Source organism: Ambystoma mexicanum, chromosome 4q, assembly GCF_040938575.1.
Source record: "Ambystoma mexicanum isolate Mex_15411 chromosome 4q, UKY_AmexF1_1, whole genome shotgun sequence".
Lineage (NCBI taxonomy): Eukaryota > Metazoa > Chordata > Amphibia > Caudata > Ambystomatidae > Ambystoma > Ambystoma mexicanum.
The window spans coordinates 1,209,510,686-1,209,531,278 of NC_090928.1; the positions used below are offsets into that span (position 1 = coordinate 1,209,510,686).

The following is a 20,593-nucleotide window of genomic DNA, read 5'->3' on the forward strand; positions in this document are numbered from 1 at the left end:
CAGTTTGGATAAGGCAGGTCAGGTATACATAATGTCCTGTGGACAAAAAAATAGCATTTGATCAAACGATCAAAGTGCTCTATCTTATTATTGATCGTAAAGTGTCAAAAATTACCTGAAGCTTTTGTAGAGGGTTATTTCTGGGTTTAGAAGTGCTCCGGTAAGGTAGAAAAAAGAAGGAAAGTTCCTATCATGGCGCGACGTGGCTCCTGCACCTGTAAATAAAAGCAGAGGTCACGGGTCATGATTAATCAAGTGCTACGTCTGATGCCATATCATCTATGCATGCTGGAGCCTTATTGCATGCGGTCAGGTGTGATGCGATGTGTGGAGATAAACGGACCTAAGGTGGCCCTGGGTGGGTAGTATGTGGGTAGGTAATCCGCACGGCAGCCCTCGTGGCCATTGGTAGGTGTAGGGCAGCTGCCCTTTTATGCACGGAGCACCCACATGCTGTATAGAGGGAACGCTGGTGCTGGAAAAAGGACAATGACATTGCGGGCCATATGTGTGACGAAGCCCGTCAGTTGTGGGCTGGCCCGGGGGAATGTAGCTAGGGGAAGGTACTGGCTTGTTGAAAACCTTTACCTCGTCGTTGTCCCCGTCTGCCGTGCGATTAGATCAGCGTTTCGTCCAAGTTGAGAGGTAGATTCGGACGTGCGCAACCTGGCACCCTCTTGTTATTGTGTAGCCATGTTGACCGCGCGTGCGGCCTGGGACGCCCTAGCGAGCATGAGCATTGTGCTGAGGGCAGGTACGTTAACCTCTGAAGACTGGGGCACACAGGGAGAGCCTGGTGTGATGAAGGCTCCCTGGTGGTACTGTTCAACGGTATTGGCGAAAACTTTTGGTGTTGCTAATATAATAGATTAACGCCTGAATTGAAGGCCGTAGCAACCTATTGTTAGAGGTTGCTATGGTGATCATGTGCACGAATCGGCGCTGCTGCTGCCGTGTTGATATGTATAGGGCAGCCTCAGCGTCCTGTATAAGTTGTTTAAAGAGTGTGTCTGGTCCACTATGTGTCCAATTGGAGGATTGAGTGTGTGGACGGTTTGAAGGAGGAGCCGGGACTAGTTGTGATAATCTCGTCCTCAGTCTAGTGGTGTGGCACATGGGGACTTAGAAATTGCATGGGCAGACAGTGCTGCCTGTCTGTAACTGCCCAGTTATGCTAGTACTGTGTCAATAAGTGGAGAAGTGTGAGGGGCGGTATCTGGGGGGCTGAACTACGCCAGATGCAGCGAGCCATGTCCTGGTCGAGGGGCAGTTCCTAATGTACAGAGTAATTCAATGGTGCCTAGATACGTGTAGTGAGACCCAAGGGTAGGTGCCCTGACTCATGGCTAAGTATGTGGATGGTGGCCACGCCCAGCTGCAGTGGGCGATGTCCTGGTGGAGGGGCAATTCCTGAAGTACAGAGGAATTTAGTAGTACCTAGGTTAGTGTGTGGCACTGTTGTATGGCACAAGGGTAGGTGCCCCGACTCATAGCTAGTTGTTGGATGATGGCAGCGCCCAGTTCTTTAGTCAGATATGGGCTGGAAAATCTCATTCAGGCCGTGATGGTATGTGTCTAGGCGGTGAATCCACCTGGATTCCTTTTGTAGGAGGCTGCGTTGAATATCTGGTCCTCCCTTGATTTTTTCCACCACCCACCAGAAAATATCGTTTGGAGTGTGGTTGGTGGCTAAGTAATGTTCAACTAGAGGTGCTATCAGGTTTTACACCTGATTTTGGATCTGTGTTTTCCGATATTCTGGTGTTCACAGATCGAGTAGTTTGTCTGATGTACCGTAGGCCACATGGGCATTGGATGCAATAAACATAGTTGTTGCTTTTGCAGTTTGTGAGATCCCTAAAGGTCCATTCCCATCTGCCAATTGGGAAGGTTTTCATCTTTTTCGTGAATTGGCAGGCAACACAGCTGCCGCATGGGTGGTGGCCTTGTAAGGGACATAAAGTTTGTAAGCCACTGGTGAGTGTGTCTGGTGATAAAGAGTGTGTACCAGATGTTCCCTGATGTTCTTGGCTCATTTTGTATGCAAACCTGGGAGGGGATTCATCAAGTAAATTCAGATGAGCTATGTGCCAGTATTTGCGAATAATTTTCTTAATCTGTGAGGAGTAGTTGAGCCGGAGGCTGCGGCAGAGGAACCGCAGCCGGAGGCTGAGGAGGTGGCAGAGGCGGGTACGGAACAGAACTGCCTGAGAAGTCGGCTGGGGAACCGGGACCAGCCGCTGGTGGAGGCGCTTGTGGTGCCGCTAGCATAGTCGGGAGGACTTCCCTGTTGGCGTCCTTGAGGATAACCCCCATACGAGGTGACCTCATGAGGCAGAGGAACCTCTCGAAGAACCCCTCTTCACAGGCCGTAGAGGTGGCAGGGGGTACTGACGGGGTAGACTGGAGCTATACCCTGCCCATATGGATGCAGTGGGAAGCTGCCCTGCGCATAAGAGGGATAGGCCGTAGCCATGTACCTGGTTGAGGCCAGTCCCACCTTGACACTCGTTCTTCGCCGAATTCCTGCAATGGCGTCGGAAGGGTGCCTCTGTCTGGCACGGCGGGCATCTTATCGAGCAGCCTGCCACGTGCCTGCAACGTGTTGCTCGGCTCACTGGTCCCAGCCTCCTCCAAGACTCTTGCATGCAGATCACAAGGCCTACCCTGCTCCTCGGGTCTAGGCCCGGTAGGTGTGACAACCTGGACCAGGGAGTCGGTAGAGCTGCATTTAGGCGCCCCCTCGGATGTACTGCCGGTAATAGGGCGTAGCCCCTCGGCCATAACGCCGGTACAAGGGTGGAGCCCCTCGGATGACAATCCGGTACGAGAACCTTCTGGTCCCTCAACACTACCACCGGGGGATCGGGGATCCCTCGCCCGAAAGCCGGTAGCTGCAGCAGCCTCGGTGCACGTGCTGGTATAAGGACCTGACCGGTCCCTCCCGCGCGGGAGAGTCCTAGGGAAGGAGTCTCCTTTGCGGGGTGCGATGGAGAATAGCGGCCCTACCTTGGGCTTGGCTCGATGTTTCACGAAGTTCTTGAGATCCTCTAGAGGCGAATTCTGGAAGAGCTCCCTCCACCTGGTTAATATGTTCTTCAGCACTTTCGAGGACAGCAAGCCACACGCTGTACAAGCTTGCCAACCGTGGTCTGGGCCAAGGCAACGTAGGCAGAGGGCGTGAGGGTCTGAAGTTGGGAAGAGCCCGTTGCAGGATGGACACCTGCTGAACCCTGTCGACATGCACCGGGGAAGAGGGTGACGCCTGAGGACTGAGTACCTGAATGATAGAAAAGACAAAAAAGACCAAGAGAAGAAGTATCCGCGCGTGGAATTACATGGCCGAAGCCAAACCCAGGAACGCTGGTGAATTCGGCCCGTTCCCATCAACGAGGAAAAGGGGACTGAGATGTGGTGCCGGATGTAACGCTCACCTGATTCCCGTAGGGGCGCCGGTCTTGACTGGGCGTATACAGTATCTTCAAAGGTGATGTGTAACACACGGCTGGCTCTTTGTGCTGGACCTCTGTGCACTGTATGTCTGACTCGAAGGGTAAGATGTCTGCAGATAGAAAATATGGGATTAATGAACTGGGTTATTGAATGTCTCTCTCTTCTTCCCTTTCTCTTCTCCTGTAGAACCCCAAAGGTTAACGCTCACACCTTAGGTAAGTGAACGCCGTGCTCTCCATCTGCCTCGGGGCAGGGTGATGTAACCAGTTTCTTCACTGGATAAGGGGAGCAGGCCTCTTGACTTCAGAGGACTGCTGTCCGTCGTTTACTGCACGAACGGTAAGTTTCGAGTAATTCTAATGTCTTTAAAGTCTTTAGTAATGATGTCTCTTGTTTTGCAGGGTTCCGGCGATGGCGGATGACGGGCTGAAGTGAGTTGAAGATGGAGCCCGTGTGATGAATAAAAGCGCCTGGAAGCACGTAAGTAAGCGCTTGTTGCCTGCTTCACGATGCGCTCTAACTGTCTTTTTCTTTTGCAGGTACAAGTTCGGAGCGGCTGCAGGGTGCCGGAATACCCACTGGGTTAGATGTGGAAAGGAGTAATGGCACGTGAGTATTAAAGTTCCCCAATGTCTTTAAACGCACCTTGTTTTGTCTTTCAGATGCGGGATGCAGCGCCGAAGGCCTCTGGAGCGTGCGAAGGGTTGGTAAGCTTTTGTCTTTCAGATGCCGGAATGCAGTGCGAAGACCTCCGGAGCGCACGAAGAGTAGGTAAGCCTTTGTCTTTCAGATGCCGGAATGCAGCGCGAGGCGTTGGTGACAGCCGATGGGTCAGGTAAGTGAAGCGCTGTCACTGAAGACCGTAATGCTAACCTGTTCTTTCTTGTCTTTATAGGTGTTGCTGAAGACTGGATTCAGGATGGTAAGCCTTTTTCCTTAGGCCCAGGATCAGATGCAGAAGACCCGATGAGCGTTCTGCTGCAGAGGATGCAGAATAACGCAAAGCAAGATTCATCCATCGGGTGTGGTTTAAATAGTCTCCTGTAGTGCTTAGATGTCTCCTTCCACAGCCACGCCTAGGTAAGAAAAGAGTTCCTGCTTTCCAGAAGAGTTCCAGTGTTCTGAACCTAGGGAGTGGCTCCTGCCCCACCCAACAGGAAAAGTAGTTCCAAACAGAAGAGGATCAGAGGCTCAACTGGCAGGCAAGTAAGCAGCATGGTCTGCTGCAGGTAAGTCCACCCAAGCATTATGAGCCCGGCGCTTCCAGCGCTGGGACTGGGCATATTTATGAGCCTGGTGCCACTGGCGCCAGGACTGGTTCCAAAAGGTCCCAATTGGGACTGGATGGCACTCGGAACCTGGGTTATGGATCTGCTTCCAAGGGAGTTGGGAAAACCCTGACCTTTTGGAAGCAGAGATCATGACACCGGAGGGCGGAGTCAGGGCAGCGCATGCTCCCTGGGCCGTACCCCCATGTGCCTCTAAATTTAAAGGAGAAGACGTTTTTTTCTGGTGAAAAAGGTTCCGTCTCCCGTCCCTTGGAAGGGACGCCCATGCAGTATGGAGGAAAGGGGACACGGGACGTAAGAGTATTATAGGGTCTTCAAATCGAAGGGAAGAATGCTGCGTCTCTGCTGGTGGGGTCACCACATCTCCCTAACAGCCATCTCCTCTCATGTGATCCTCCCTCATAATACCACTCCCAGGGTCAGGATCAGGTAGCGGCTGCCATCCCCTAGCCACATGGGAGGGGATTTTAGGCTGGGGGTCAGTGATGACTCCACAGAATTCCTCGCACAGACCAGTCCAGAAAGACCATAAGCCACAGCCCACCAGAGGACAGAACTTGAGGTAGTGACAGAGCTTGCAAGCAAGAAGATTGTGGATGAAAAAAAGGCCACAGAAGGAGCGGTGCAGGAGAGAGGTTTAAACTTGTGACAAGGGGAGGCTGAGCCATAGAGCAATTCCCAGATGCCGAACACATCACTAGGCTCTGTGGAAGAGCCTGCATCTCCAACGGTCCAACCAACAGGAGCATCAATTTGTAGTTAGCATGGGGAACCCATCGAAGAAAGGACCAGCGAGAAAGGAGCGCCAGAAGGTATAATTTGGAGAAAGAGTAACATTGCATTGTAAGGGATTCAGTCTAATACCAGCAACACACAGAAGCCATAAGACTGAGTGCTTTCATTCACTGTACTCTGGTGTTGGCAGCTGAGGGGGGGAGCAGGGAGGACAGAAAAGGGGAGGGGCGAGAAGAGAGGGAAAGAGACAAAGAGACAGAAGCAATGACCAAAGAATAAGGACGTCGTCTTCCAGGCTACCCACAATGAGGTGATTCCAATTGCAAGCACAAGGTTCACCCTAAACAGCAGGGTACAAGCAGCTCAGGTGAATAGAAAGGTTCAGTGTTAGGCAGAATCCTGTGCAGTGCCCTAAGGGACCACTACACACAATTAAGACTACAGGTGGAAATACAAGTTTACCTTTGGTACAAGCCTGTACTACTAAGTTATAGTGGTAGCAGCAGCAGAGCAGCCAGGCTCATCTCAAGAGTATATGAGCAGTAGCAGAGATTACACAAAGGGACCACAATTACTGTGACTCAAGCAAACACTGACTCAAGGTTTTAGGTAGAAAAATATAAGTACATTTATTTTTAAACTATTCGTTATAAACACAACACGTCTATTAAACTTTAAACAAAACCACACGTTAAATATCCTACGACTAACCAATTCACTTTGTACAGTACGTCTCAAGGTAAGTACCCTGTGTTTGAATGAACCGGTGTTATAAACAAAACACGATACCGCAGACACGTTTGCGATCACTTTTTGACAGTTCGGTCTACTAAATAAATGCGTATCCGTTACATGAAATGCTACCGGGGCAAAAACACACTTAGCACCTGAGATACCCAGAGGGAGTTGGGGGCAAAAATCACAGGCAATATTTAGGTTAGGCAAACAAGATCGAGAAACACTCAGAAACAGGAGTTCAAAAGTCAAAGGGCCGGAGCCAGGTTTAAGTGACACCGGAGACCTGTTGCCGAAGATCACACCATTAGACAGTTCACGATTCAGCGTAGCCAAGAGTACTTTGATATTGTCAATGTTCGGAAGCAAAAGTTATAATTTCCTCGAGCAGAACACAGTACCTTTTTCCAATGGTGCAGCTGGTGCCCTGGCAGTTGTTCCTGTTGGTTTCCCGCAGACCCACGATTCCTGGAGCTTCGTTGTGAAGGAGGACGTCTGAAGGGGGTCTGCACCACACAGGGATGAAGCCGGCAGCAGCGACAACGAATTGAAGGTGTGCTCCCTAAAAATAGGAGAGGCTCGGCAGGTGGCTATCCGGAACACTACAGCAGTGTGCAGCGACTTCGACCACGACAGAGATCTCTGGCTGAAGAAGAAAAGCTGGTTATCCCCACCAGGCTCAAGGGAAGAAGACTCCGGACTGGACCTCCTCGTAGTCATTGAAGGGTAGATAGCTCGGGACTGCAGCAGGGCTTCACGGGACGGGGTAGTTGAAGCAGCCGTCGTTCTCTCTGCTTCTCTTCGGTTCCTTGTAGTTCCAGAGGTGAATCTGACTTCTCGCCCAAGAGACCTGCCTTTTATGCCTGCCTTTTATGCGCAAAACCCCCATTCACACAGCCTGGCTGTCAATCACGCAACAGGGGGGTTGTCCAGCCGGACAACCACCTAAGCCAATCAACACAAAGTGCGACTTGGGTTTCCTAGGATACCCTGTGCAGGGGGTGACTACACCCCCCTCCCTCACTTTCAGCCCACCTAGACACCCAGACGCCAAAGGAGGGCTTCTGGTGAGAAGCCTGCCAAAGGTCGGCGAACAAAGGAGGCAAACCTGGTTTGACCCAGACCCAAGAAGGATGTTAACAAAAAGAAATGGTGATTAAACCAACCGGAGCTGAAATAAAAAGTATTTGGGCTAGCAGGTTTAAAGTTCGAGGCTACTAAAATAGCCTAAAACATTACCACGTTATGTAATATAATTGTGGTAGGAAAATTAGGGTAGGTACCACTGCCACCAGCCAAGTCTTAATGTTAAGGGAGCAAAACAATGCTCCAAGAGGCACAGATAAAAGAAGGGCTATGAATTAAGCCTTTCCAATACTCCATATAAGATGGGGGTACTGGACCTGTGGTTAAAGTGACTATGTAAAGTTAATGGCAACTTTACCCTTTTCTGGGGGACAGTAGTCAGCCCCAGAAAATGGAGTCGGTGGGAAGTCTTAAGAGACAACCCTGTTTCACTGCACTGAAGGTGCTGCGTAACACACAAAAGTGAGGGGCTACTGAAGTGGTGTCCTCCAGAGTCCACAATCACAAAAACAGTTGAAATACACATGGCAAAACACAGATTAGAGTGGGGGAAAAGCTCACACTCTTACCAATTGGAAAGAATAAACTCCAGAAATCCAGCAAAGCTGCTGAGGGACTCACTAGGTAAGGGAAATTAGCCATAGAATGAGAATTCTCCCTAACAAAGCTCTGCACGGATGTCAAAGCGAGCACTCTACTCGTTGTGCTATCTTGAGTTAACAAAAGGATCCTCGAAAATGTTAATTCATACCTAGTACGGGTTGATGGGAGGCTCCTGTATTGTCTATAATGCTACTTTGGTGCTTATACAATACTTCCTGGTACTCGTATTCAATTCACGATGGAGTCCTGGTGTTTCACAAAAAATGCAAATCGTCAAACAAAGAATCCCTGTAACTTAATTTTTAATCCTGCTGAGTTGTGTGTGGCACAAAAGCACCTGAACTGAAGCAAGGAACTGTAATTGTAAATGTATCAACCTACATAACAAACAACTCTTCTAGGAGTCTGGTCCTGCGCCCTAGAAAATCAATGCCCTCTTTCACAAGTTAAATCTTGTAGCCAGTGTGCATTGTAATTTGTATCCAAGCTTGCTCACCCTGTCATTGTAACGTGCAAACAGCGCATTGGCTGTGGACCTGGTATCCTACTAACATTCACTCCTGGAACACAAGGCTTGCTTTCATCTGCTCACCCACACAGCCACACTTAGTGTGCTAAGTGTCCCTTTCCTCACAAGTTTTGACTCCTGCCAGGAAATCTAAAATCTGTAAAGTTGGAAACATCAACGAGAAATCAGGATGCTATCATACTACTGGAATGGAATGTCATAAAGGTGCCAGTAATCAGAATTTGATTAAATGCTGATTTGTAACCCATATCATCTATACAAACAGTACAAAAGAGAGGAATGGATGAATCTTACCGTTCATAGTTTTAATAATGTAGAGACCAGCTGGCACAAAGTGTCGATCATCTCGGCCAGTATACGAGAGCCGCGGTACTCCGCCGGAGCTCTTAATTATCTTCATTTCTAACCTAGAGACAAAAGAGAAAGCATAATGGAACACGCAAGTTACATACTTTACTGTGAGGATAAAAAATAACAGCGCCTAGATACACATCTTGTAGTCACTTATTGACCGGGTTTTGAAAACAATATACGTTCGATCTGGTCTCTTCGGAGCGCAAGGAGAAAAAAAAACAGCATGATTTATATTGTCTTGAAAATTATAGGAACCCTAGGGCCAACCCTGATCCCATCTGCTCTAATACATTCAAGACTCCAGGATTACAAGACCCCACATCTCCTGGGAATGTGAAATAGATTTATACTTTGGGTCAGGTCACAAGGTGTAGCCCTAACTAGTACTGTTGCAACAGCGTGATCAGTCGAGGATATCGGAGCATCTGAACCGCTTTCATTCTAAAATCGATCCTAGTTTATTATCTTTGAGTAAACGGGTATATAAACTATACCTTTTAAAATGATATATATCAATTCACTGTGTCCTATCACCTAAACCATTGTGAATGCAATTAAAATAAAGAAGCATTATTACAAAACAGATCAAATCTCAAACACTTTGAATATCCATGAATCGCACATCATCAAGAGTTCTTATCGTGATGTAGGGAACAAGTACCTTAAAGGTGAACTTTTATTCTCCAGCATGGAACTGGCATGAATTTACATGCTCATGAATAAAGAATACATAGCAGTACACACATGCACAACCACGGGAGGTGGCAAGGCTCAACATTAAGCATCTCTTACCTCCTCACCAGGCTCACCTTCAAGCGAACAGGTTACGCAGTACTGCTTGGCCGACTCTGGACTCCTCTCTGGAATCCCAGTTGACGCAGTAGAATTTTGTGAAGGTGTGCGTCGACCTCCACGTAGCAGCCGTGCAGATGTCCAGCAGGTGCACACCAGACAAGAACGCCTTAGTTGCAGCGATCGCTCTGGTCGATTGGGCTCTCAGACGGCCAGGCAACGGTCGGTTCGCCAACCAGTGACAATGGGTGATGCAGCCGGAGAGCCACACGGAAACGGAAGCCTTGGAGAGGGTCTTCCCTTGGTTCGCAGGGCCAAAGTTCACAAACAGCTGTAATGTCTTCGGAAAACACTTTGTGCGGTCCACGTAGAACTTCAGCGCACTAGCCACATATAGCGAGTGCAAAGTCCTCTCAGCCGGAGACGAAGGCGACGGGAAGAAAACAGGTAAACACCAAGGGCTCGTTGAGATGGAAGTCCGACAGCAACTTGGGCATGAAGGAGGGGTGCGTCAGTAGCACCACCCTCGTCTCGTGGAATGTCAAGGAAGGTGGTTTACAAGAGAGGGCCTGGATCCCTCCCACTCGACGTGCAGAGGTGATGGCCACAAGAAATGCTGTTTTCCACGTAAAAACGTGAGCGGTGCCGAATGCATAGGCTCGAACGGGGGACCCATGCGTGTAGTCAGCACTACATTGAGCTTCCACGCTGGGGCCGGAGCCTTCACCGGCGGGAACAAACGGAAAAGTCCTTTTATGAATTCCTTGACCAGGCGGTGTGACCATAACGATGACCGCCACAGAGTTCTGGTGCATCGGGAGATAGTCGCCAGATGAACCTTGATGGAAGCATGGGCCAACCCTGCCTTGGCCAGCGACAGTAAGTACAGCAGCACCTGTGGAGCGGTAATCCGTAGAGGGTCGAGTTTCTGTGCGCGGCACCAGACGGCGAACCTCTTCCACTTATGTCCATAGCATTTCAGTGTAGACGAAGCCCTGGCCTTGGCAAGCACTTCCTTGCAGTCCGCCGGGAGATCGTTTCCACCAAACTCTAGCGCTGCAGGAGCCAGGCCTGCAAGTTCAGCGACCCTGGGTCGTGGTGCAGAATTGCACCCCCTTCCCTGGTGAGAAGATCTGCGTCCGCCGGAAGCTTCACTCGGGGGGGAGGGGGGCGCCGACATGTCCAGAAGGTCTGGGTATCATATCTGCCTCGGCCACGCCGGTGCGACGAGGATCATCCTGCACCGGGACCGTCTGAGTTGATTGATGAGTCGCAGAAGCAACAGCAACGGGGGAAGCGCATAGAGGAACAGGCTGTGCCAGGGGAAGGAGAATGCATCCCATATGCTCCCCGGCTGGGGAAACCTGCTGGCAAACCTTCTGCACTTGGTGTTAGTCGCCGTTGCAAACAGATCGATGTGGAGATTGCCCCATCGTCAGAATAGAAGATCCACTTGGTCCTGCCGAAGCTCCTACTTGTGGCACGAGTGCAGCTCCCTGCTGAGAGAGTCGACAACAGTGTTCTTCACCCCCGCCAGGTGAAATGGGACGAGGAACATCTCCTGGGCGACGGCCCATCGCTATAGGTCCTGCGCTTCTTTGGTGAGCGCCAGGGATCTGGTGCACCCCTGCTTGCGGATTTAACACATCGTGGTGGTGTTGTCTGTGAAGATCTGCAACCACCTTGCCCTTGAGGGACGAAGGAAAGACTTTAGGGCCCAAAACACAGCCTGCAGCTCCACAATGTTGATGTGCAAGGACTTCTCCTCCGGTAGCTACAGGCCTCTTGCGTGGAGAAAACCGGTGTGTGCACCCCATCCCTACAGGGATGCGTCCGTCGTGACCGTCTCCTGATGAGGGGGGGTCTGAAAACCTGCGCCTGCCGACAAATGCGCGCGGACTCCCCACCACCGAATCGCTTGACGGAAACTCTCGTTGAGGGCGATCTTGTCCTCAAAGCTTCCCGATACCTGGATCCAACGGGTGTCGAGGAACTCATGTAGCGGTCGCACAAAGACATCATGCTGAGGAGGGACTTGATGTACCTCACCCTTGCGATCTTCAGTGTCAACAGCCATTGTACCTTGCCCAGGATGGCCGCTATTCTCTCCTACGACGGGACGCCAGGCACGACACCGGGTTGATCCGGGACCCCAGAAACAGCACGTCCTGCGATGGCACCAAGCAGGACTTTACAAAGTTTATCGAGAACCCCAGTTCTGCGAGTAGCCGGACAGTCCCCGCCGTGTGCTCGACGGCACTCTCTCTCGACTTCGCTTGGATGAGCCAATTGTCCAGGTAGGGGTAGACGTGAATCCCCTGCAGGCACAACCGTGCCGCCACTGGCGCCAGACACTTGGTGAAAACCCTTGGTGCTGACTTCAATCCGAAGGGGAGGGCCTTTAATTGGTAATGCTGCCCTTGGACCATGAAGCACAGAAACTTGTGGTGTCCCCTGTGAATGGGGATGTGGAAATAGGCATCCTCCAGGTGCAGCGACAATTGGAATTCTCCTTCTTTTAGTTGTCCCAGCACGTGCTGAAGGGTGACCATTCGAAACTTCTGGGACCTGATGTACGGCGGCGGAGGTCTAGTATGTGTCTCTAACCCGCCGTCTTCTTTCTGACGACGAAGTACCGGGAGTACACTCCGGAGCCCCGGAGCATTTTAGGGACGAGTTCTATTGCGCCCTTTTTCAGCATGGCCCGTATCTCCAGCAGAAGTTGAAGGACATGGTTTTCCTTCCTGGCCACCGGTGGAATGCGTGGTCACTTCCGGTGAAATTCCAGGGTTTGCCCATGGGCCAGGGCATCCAGCAACCAACGGTCGGTGGAGATGGACTTCCACACACTGACGAAGTTCGGCAGCCGGCCTCCCACCGGGGTGCGCGGGTGGGGGCCGACGTCACGGCCGGTTCGTACCTGCTTCGCCGTGGGGGCGCCACCTTGGTGACAACGGCAACCTCCTCTGGACTTGCTGCTGCCCCTGTAGGCTTCCTGAGCCGAAGAGCGGGACGGTTGATGATAGGATGATGAGCCACCACCAAAAGCTTTGGAGTACCTCTGGGACTTTCCTCTGGAGGTCCGAAAGGACGGGTGTCGCTGCCAGAGCGTGCCCAATGCTCAAGCCGTCTCGGTATCCGCCTTGATGGCCTGAAGAGACTCGTCCACAGTCTTGCCGAATAAGTTGTCCCCGTCGAAGGGCATGTCCAACACCCTTGACTGTACATTCTGGCAAAAGCTAGTGGCCCTCAACCAACCCCGCCGAAGGCAAACGCTGTTGCCCATCTTACGGAATCCTGTGTCAGCGATGTCCGTGGCCACCGTGATGGCATGGTCCGAAGCCACCTCGGCTTCATGCAGGATCTCCAGCGCTTCCGCTCTCTTATCATCGGGAAGGAAGCCCAGGAGGGGAGCGATCTTGAAGCACAGCTCCCTGTCATAACGGGCCACGATGGCCAAGGCATTGTCCGCCTTGATCATCGTCGCAGCCGACGAGATGACCCCATGGCGTCCAGCTTCTCTCCCTCGCCGTATGGGGGGGGGGGGACAGAGGACGTTGACGCCGAAGATCCGTAAGACTTCTTCGCCGCCGATGAGACCACCGAGTCCGGGGACGGTTGGGATCTGAGACACATGGGTGCAGAGTCCGGCACTCTGTACTTCTTCTCGTACCGGTCCCTCTTCGCCGGGGCAGAGGACGGGTTCTTCATAAGGGACAGCACCTCGTCCCAAATGTCGTCCAATAGAGTGATCGAAAGCACGGTCTTCCTCTTGGCCTCACGGCACTGGTACAGGAAGCCTTCCTTCTCCTCGGGGTCCAGTTGAAACATTTCCGAGGCCCTAGCGATCATGGCATGGAAAGAGCCAATCTCGTTGGGCGGTGAGGCCCTGGGCACTGGCGACGGGAGGTCCACTCCGTCGTCGTCGTCCGTACCTGTGCCCGTCGTCGCCGTATCCGGTTCCATATCGTCCCTCGGATGAGGGGATGGCGGCGAAGGATAGCAAGGAGGTTGAGGATGGACTCTCCTTCTCTTGACAGGGGGTTCCCCCGAGGGCCCAGGTGCCGCAGAATCTCCCCCTGGCGACAGGGGCTTCCTTGTCGGATCTCTGAGCACAAGGTGTGCAGTGCCTGTAGGATGTCCGCCGACAGGGGCTTCCTTGTCGGATCTCTGAGCACAAGGTGTGCAGTGCCTGTAGGATGTCCGCCGACACGTCCGTTAGCGGTTGCTGTGGTGGCTGCAATGGGAGCAGTGGCAGTGGCGTGATGACCTCTGGCTCCTCACCGCCCTGCTGCTCCTCGTCGGTTTCCTCGCTGCTCTCCACATCCGCCTCGCCGGGGTCCTTCCCATAGACCCTGGCCTCGACGAACTTCTTATCCAGTATGGCCTTCAGACCAGAAAGCTCCTCCTCGTAGGAGATGTCCGAGCCCTGCAGGACTACCGCCTCCCGCCCACTTCTGCTCAACCAGCTTGATCGGCATCGTCTTCATCAGTGTTTTCTTAATGGGTAGCAAAGATGATTCCCTCCGAGCAGGCAGGGAAACACTTGTTTTAGGGACCGCTCCTGCGAATCCGCTTCTGCAGCCTTTGCTAGGGATGCCACCACTCCTTCAAGTGAAGATTTCGCCTGGTGAACCTCGGCCTTCACGACCTTGGGCACGCTCGAGGCCTTCACCGTGGGGGGAGGGTCAGCGCCTCGCTCCCCCTTGGCTTTCTCCATCAGAGTCGGCTGGGACTTCTCCAAAAGCTTACCCGGATGGTCCGACGACGACTTCTTCGCTGACCCGGAGCGTTGGCTCCTGGTCGAGGGTGCCGGAGATGCTGTTCCTGACCTGGTCGCCGAGGAACCCGTCCTTACGGTGCTCCCTGTGCCCGCGGGCTGGCGGTGCTTTGCCTTATGTTGGGCCCCCTTCGCCAGAGCGCCCTCAAAGGTCATAGAAGACCGCTCGGATTTCCTCTTGCTGGGTTAAGCTTGCTGCCCCGGGATCTTCGGAGCCACTATGAGAGCCGCTTGCGACGGTGCTTCATGGAGCGAGGCACCATATCCTTGCAGAATTCAGAGGTCCAGGAAAAGGTTCCGTAGTCCACAGCCAGGGCAGATCCTGTACAGAGGCGTCGAGTCTCCTTTGTCTTCAGCCATGTTCACGCGGAGTAGGCCTCAAAGAATCTCCCGAAATACTCCAAGAAGGGAACTCGACGATATATCGCCCTTGAGGGGCGTAGAAAGTTCTGAAAAACGGGTCCCCGTTAGTCGGATGATGGATCGATGGAGCTTGTGGCTCGATTGACCGGAAAAATTGCGTAAACTCTAAGGACTCCCACCACTCGAACGTGCAGTAAACATCTGAAGATGGCTGCCAGAGGAGTGGCTTAGGTGGAAGGCAGTCATTGGCTGGGGGCAGTATGACCCCGTTAGGAAGAATTTGCATTCTATGGCTAATTTCCCTCACCTAGTGAGTCCCCCAGCAGCTTTGCTGGATTTCTGGAGTTTATTTTTCCACTTGGTAAGAGTGTGAGCCTTTTTTCCCCACTCTTACATGTGTTTTGCCATGTGTATTTTTACTGTTTGTGTGATGGTGGGCTCTGGAGGACACAACTTCATGAGCCCCACTCTTTGTCTGTGTTACACAGCACCTTCAGTGCAGTGACACAGGGTTGTCTTTTAGACTTCCCACCGACTCTATTTTCTGGGTCTGACTACTGCCCCCCAGAAAAGGTAAAGTTGCCATTAACTTTACATAGTCACTTTTAATCACAGATCCAGTACACCCTATCTTATATGGAGTATTGGAAAGGGTTCATTCTTAGCCCTTTTTATCTGTGTCTCCTAGAGCTTTGTTTCACTCCCTTAACATTGAGACTTGGCTGGGGGCAGTGGTATATACCCTAACTTTTCTACCGCAATTATATTATATAACGTGGTAATATTTTAGGCTATTTTATTAGCCTCGAACTTTAAACCCGCTTGCCCAAATACTTTTTATTTCGGCTCCGGTTGGGTTTAAGCACTAATTCTTTTTGTTAAAGTCCTTCTTGTGTTTTCATTTGCGCGACAAACCAGGTTTGCTTTCTTTGTTCACCGTCTTTTGGCAGGCTTTTCTCAAGAAGCCCCCCTTTTGGTGCCTGGGTGTCTAGGTGCGCTGAATGTGAGGGAGGGGTGTAGTCACCCCCTGCACAGGGTATCCTTGGAAACCCAAGTCGCACTTTGTCATGATTGGCTAAGGTGGTTGCCAGGGCCGGACAAACCCCCTGCTGTGTGATTGACAACCAGGCTGTGTGAATGGGGGATTTTCGCACAAAAGGCAGGACTCTTGGGCTGGAAGTCAGAGTCGCCACTGGAACTGCAAGGAACTGAAGAGAAGCGGAGAAGAAGACGGCTGCTGCAACTACCAAGTCCTTGTGGAGCCCTGCTGCAGTCCTGAGCTATCTATCCTTCGACAACAAGAGAAGATCCAGTCCGGAGTCTTCTTCCTTTGAGGGTTGGTGGGACTAACCAGCTCATCTTCCACAGGCAGAGGATCCATTTGGTCGAAATTGCTGCACACAGCTGTAGTGGTCCGGATAGCCACCTGAAGAGCCTCTCCTGTTTTAAAGGAGCGCACCTTTTATTCACTGTTGCTTTTGCTGCTGCTGGCCTCATCCCAGGGTAGTGCAGATAGCTCCAGACGTCGTCCTTCTTGTCCCCATGACTGAAGAAACTGGAACCGTGAGTCTGCAGGAACTACCAGGAACAACTGCCATGGCACAAGCTCTTCTTCACTTGAATAAGGTAGTTTCTGACCTCGAGAAACAAGGGTGAACCCCTTTTTCTCACCACCAAGGCTTGTCCTTATCTTCCTTCCCTCTTATAACTGTTGCTTCCTCTTGTGACAATATCCAAGTACTCCTGGCAATCTCGAAATCGTGAACTGTACTAACCGTGTGATCCTCGACAACAAGAACCCCGTTCCACTTGACACTGCCACAGGCCTATTGACTTTTATTCACTTGCAGCAAAGTGCCCTCTTATTCTATCTGCCTTGACAAAAGTATTGCCTATGATTTTTGCCCCCAACTCTCTCTTGTTAACTCAGGTGCTAAGTGTGTTTTTACCCCGGTAACGTTTCTTCCTGCGGGTACGCGTCTCTTTAGTAAGACTGAACTGTCATTACTGTCAAAAAGAGATCACATATGTATTCCCGGTAACGCCGTTTGTTTCATAACACCGGTCCGTCAAAGCATAAGGTACTTACCTTGAGTTGTTCTGCACAAAGAGAATTGGTTGTGTGTAGTGTATTTTACGTGTGATTTTAAAGTACTAAAAGTGAAGTGTTTTACGAACAGATGGTTTAAAATAAATGTACTTTTACTTTTCAACCAAAAACCTTGAGTCAGTGTTTACTTGAGTCACAGTAATTGTGGTCCTTTGTGTAATCTCTACTGCTCATTTGCTCTTGAGATAAGTCTGGCTGCTCCGCTACTGCTACCACTTTAACAGTGTAGTACAGGCTTGTACCAAAGGTGAACTTGTATTACCACTTGTAGTCTTAATTGTGTGTAGTGGTCCCTAAGGGCACTGCACGGGATTCTGCCTAACAGACCCAGAGACCATTGATTGGTTGTTAGGAGAAAGACCGTTCAGAAATGAAACTGAAACTGATTTTTTCTTTACCAAGGATTCCAAGCCTGATGACGGGGAATATTCATGATAATGTGAATCCATGCCGGACCCCATGCTGGAGAAGGTGTACTACAACTATAAAATTAATGACTCCATCCAGTCTACAGTACTTGATTATTATTATTATTATTTTTTTACTGAGAATTAATCCTAATATGGAAATTATTTGATATCTGATAAGTAGAACTGTCCGATTGACATGTGTATTATTACATGAATGTTTTCACTCCAACATGTTTCTGGGCATCATTATGACTCGGTAAAATCGGCAAGCTGCAGCCGGAGTCATGTTTTTTCCGGTGCCTGGCAATGGGGATACACCGGGGCATTAATTACAGCCCCAGTGGTCCTTGAAGCCAGGCATCGAAAAAAGTCACTCCCCATTCCCATTTGAATCCCATAGGACTCAATGGGAATGGAGAAGACGGATGAACCGGCACTGTGTGCAACATTGTCGGTGCATCTGTCAAAGTCTGCGGGCACCCGCATGCAGAACTCGGAGTGAGCCGGTCCGGTAACAACGGTGCTGGTAGATTACCGGCACCGTTGTTACCATGACCGGCACACACATAATGAGGCCCTCAGTCTCTCAAATCACTGCCGACATTCCTCCGGGAGAAAAAGGTTCAGTACAACCCCAGATTCCGGTTCACCACACATTCATATGTCTGATGTCCTTAGTTCAAAAGTATTAACTTAAATGTTGATATATACTGCCTGCCAGGATTTCCCAAAGTGCAGTGCTTGAGATTCCGAGTGCAGTAGGAAGCTTGGTTGAATCTACCAGAAAGAGAAATACATTATTCTTATAAGAGTTGCCACTGAAATACGCAAAGGGCTACAAACAATTGGCGTAAGGTGTGAAATGAATTGCGCTTATATTATAATTGAAAAAGGAGAGATTAAATTACCTCTTAATTCTGTAGCAGGCACACAAATCTATATCTTCTTGCCGTCCTCTTAAGTAGAGGGACAACTCTTTGTGTAACCTATAGCGAAATGCCTATGTGTGAGTCTAAAATAACCTCTAATGTCTGGACTGTGATCCAAGGAAGTAACAAAGCAATGCTTCATATGAGGCCATTGCTGTTAAAAAATGTCAAAAAGTGACCAGAAATATCCATTCTATCCATGTGATCAAAGCGCTCTCATATGATCCTCTCGTCTTTAGTCACCCAATTAGCTATGGGGTGAGAGAAACGTGTGGAAGGCCTAGTTAGAATAACTTATTTTAGCTGATGACAAAGTAGGGCTATTTTACAGTATTGGTATCAGAGCTCACATTTAGGTCTGCCAGGACCTTCTCAGTGTTGCAAACTCGGGCCGTGGTTTGCTGCCCTTATATCGTGCGTCAGTATCCGTGTGATGATGTTGTCATGTTACATGCAGCATGATGTCATAACGCTACATGATCGAGTTGCGTAGCTGACTAGCAGCTAACATAATTAGCTAAAACAACAGTGCCACCTGCATAGAAACATGAGCGTTATCTCATTGGGCAAAGGTGATCAAGGACCATAATGTGAGTGTATGAAAATAAAATATAAGATTTATTTTTAAAAATCCAACAGGACCATTCTGTTCTATGAATGTGTGCCTATTAACACTAATAGGATGATCAGTCTGATGTCTCGAGCACATGTGAGGGAAAAGATCTTGGCACTCTTTCTCAATTTGTTAAAGGACTTTCTGCCATTCGATTTGTTTGTTCAATCCTTGTAAGTGACTTTTGGTCCAAAAAATAAATGTTTTCTCCAATGGTTACAATTTTGAATATATGATCTGTGGATTGAGGCATTTGATTTTCAAGCCTACTGTCCAATTTAATTCATTTAATGTATGTCCTGCCTGTACATGTGTTACCATCTGTACAGTTTTAATCTCATTTTTAAGACAGCTTCTATGTTCTATCATGCAGGCTTTTATTTTGTGTTTGGTTTTTCCAAAATATTGTAACCCACATGGGCATACAATCATGTATATTACATTTGTTCCGTCAGTGTTCGTCTAGTCATTTAGGAACCAGGCATGTGTTAAACCAATATCAATTGAAGTACTTTGTTTTTGTGTGTCTGCACAGTGTGCATTTCATGCAAGGATAGTGACTCTTTTAGGGGTTTAGGCCCCACAACTCTGGGATAGATTTGATTGGTGGAAGTGTGTCTCTAATATCATTTTTCATAATTAGAGAATTAATAGTGGTGCTTTTTTAAAAGCAAAAATGGAAGATGGAACACAAATGCAGCTTTATTATAACACTTTTTCCAGTTTTGTTTTAGTATGCTCTTCATTTTCTCGATATATTCGAAAAAGTAGTGAAACATATGAATGTGTCTTGTGGTAGTTCTGGCGATGTAGAAGAGGGGGGGTGGATCTAAACGCATCCATGTTGTAATACACAGCTCTTTTAGCAGAGTTGTTAAAAACAAAAAGGAAGCTTTTCTTTAATATGTCAAGGGTGGTGGCTGTCAAGTGTAGTAACGCATTCCTATCCATAGGTTTGTGATATGGTTTGACGTTAAGTTCCTGATTGTGAACATGAGATGTCAGGGGACGGCAGCTACAAACCAGATCAAAGGGACCGCGAGGCAGACGGCGTTCGCCGTACAGAGTCCAGGAGCGGTCGCGGGTCATTTGAACAAGACTGCGGTCGCGGGTCGTTTGAACGAGACCGCGAGGCAGACGGCATTCGCCGTACAGAACTCGACAGCGTGGCAGACGTTAGCAAGCCTGACCGCGAGTCGGGAGAACACGGCGTCCGCGAGTCAGAAGCATACGGCAGCCGAGACCAAGTGTCAGACAGTACGGCCACAGGGACTTGGGGTTGGACAGATGACAAGGACACCAACAATGGGGCAACAATGATATCCGCTCCCCGGGCATGTTTTGTAACTAGCTCACCTGTGATTCCCCTCGGCAGCAGTCACGTCAAGGCAGACGGGATGGGGGAGAGCAAGGCATGGCCATACGCGAACAGAGGAAAAGGGGCAGGGCTTGGGGAGGCATTTATAGAGTTGGTAGCTACGCCGCCTCTGATTGGTTAACAAGTGTTCAGACCCTATTTAGGGGTGAAACTAACAAAGGACTGTGTGTATTCTCTCCATGCTCTTTCAGAATCTTTGACCTGAGGGAGAGAGAGACACACCAGAGATGCTCTGGGCCTACGAGGACTAAGAGGAGGAGTTTGAAGGCTCACCCATACCCAAGAAGGAAGAAGATGACCGGTCTAATCTTCTGATTTGTGGTTTATTTTTATTGCTGACGCTACCTGAATAAAGGATTTTAATTTCTTTATTCCTGCCTTCCTGCCTCATCTTTACACTGATCATCCACATAAATGGAGAGATCTAAAAAATG

The 20,593-nt window shown here is 49.8% G+C and overlaps 1 protein-coding gene across 1 annotated transcript in view; it reads right to left on the minus strand.

Annotated features, from left to right (window-relative positions):
* CMTR1 (cap methyltransferase 1) overlaps nt 1-20,593 on the minus strand; it is a 2,036,190-nt gene that overhangs the window by 196,717 nt on the left and 1,818,880 nt on the right. The window contains exon 22 of the mRNA XM_069608763.1: nt 8,725-8,837. Within this exon, the coding sequence (XP_069464864.1) occupies nt 8,725-8,837 (113 nt within the window). The remainder of the gene's footprint in view (nt 1-8,724; nt 8,838-20,593) is intronic.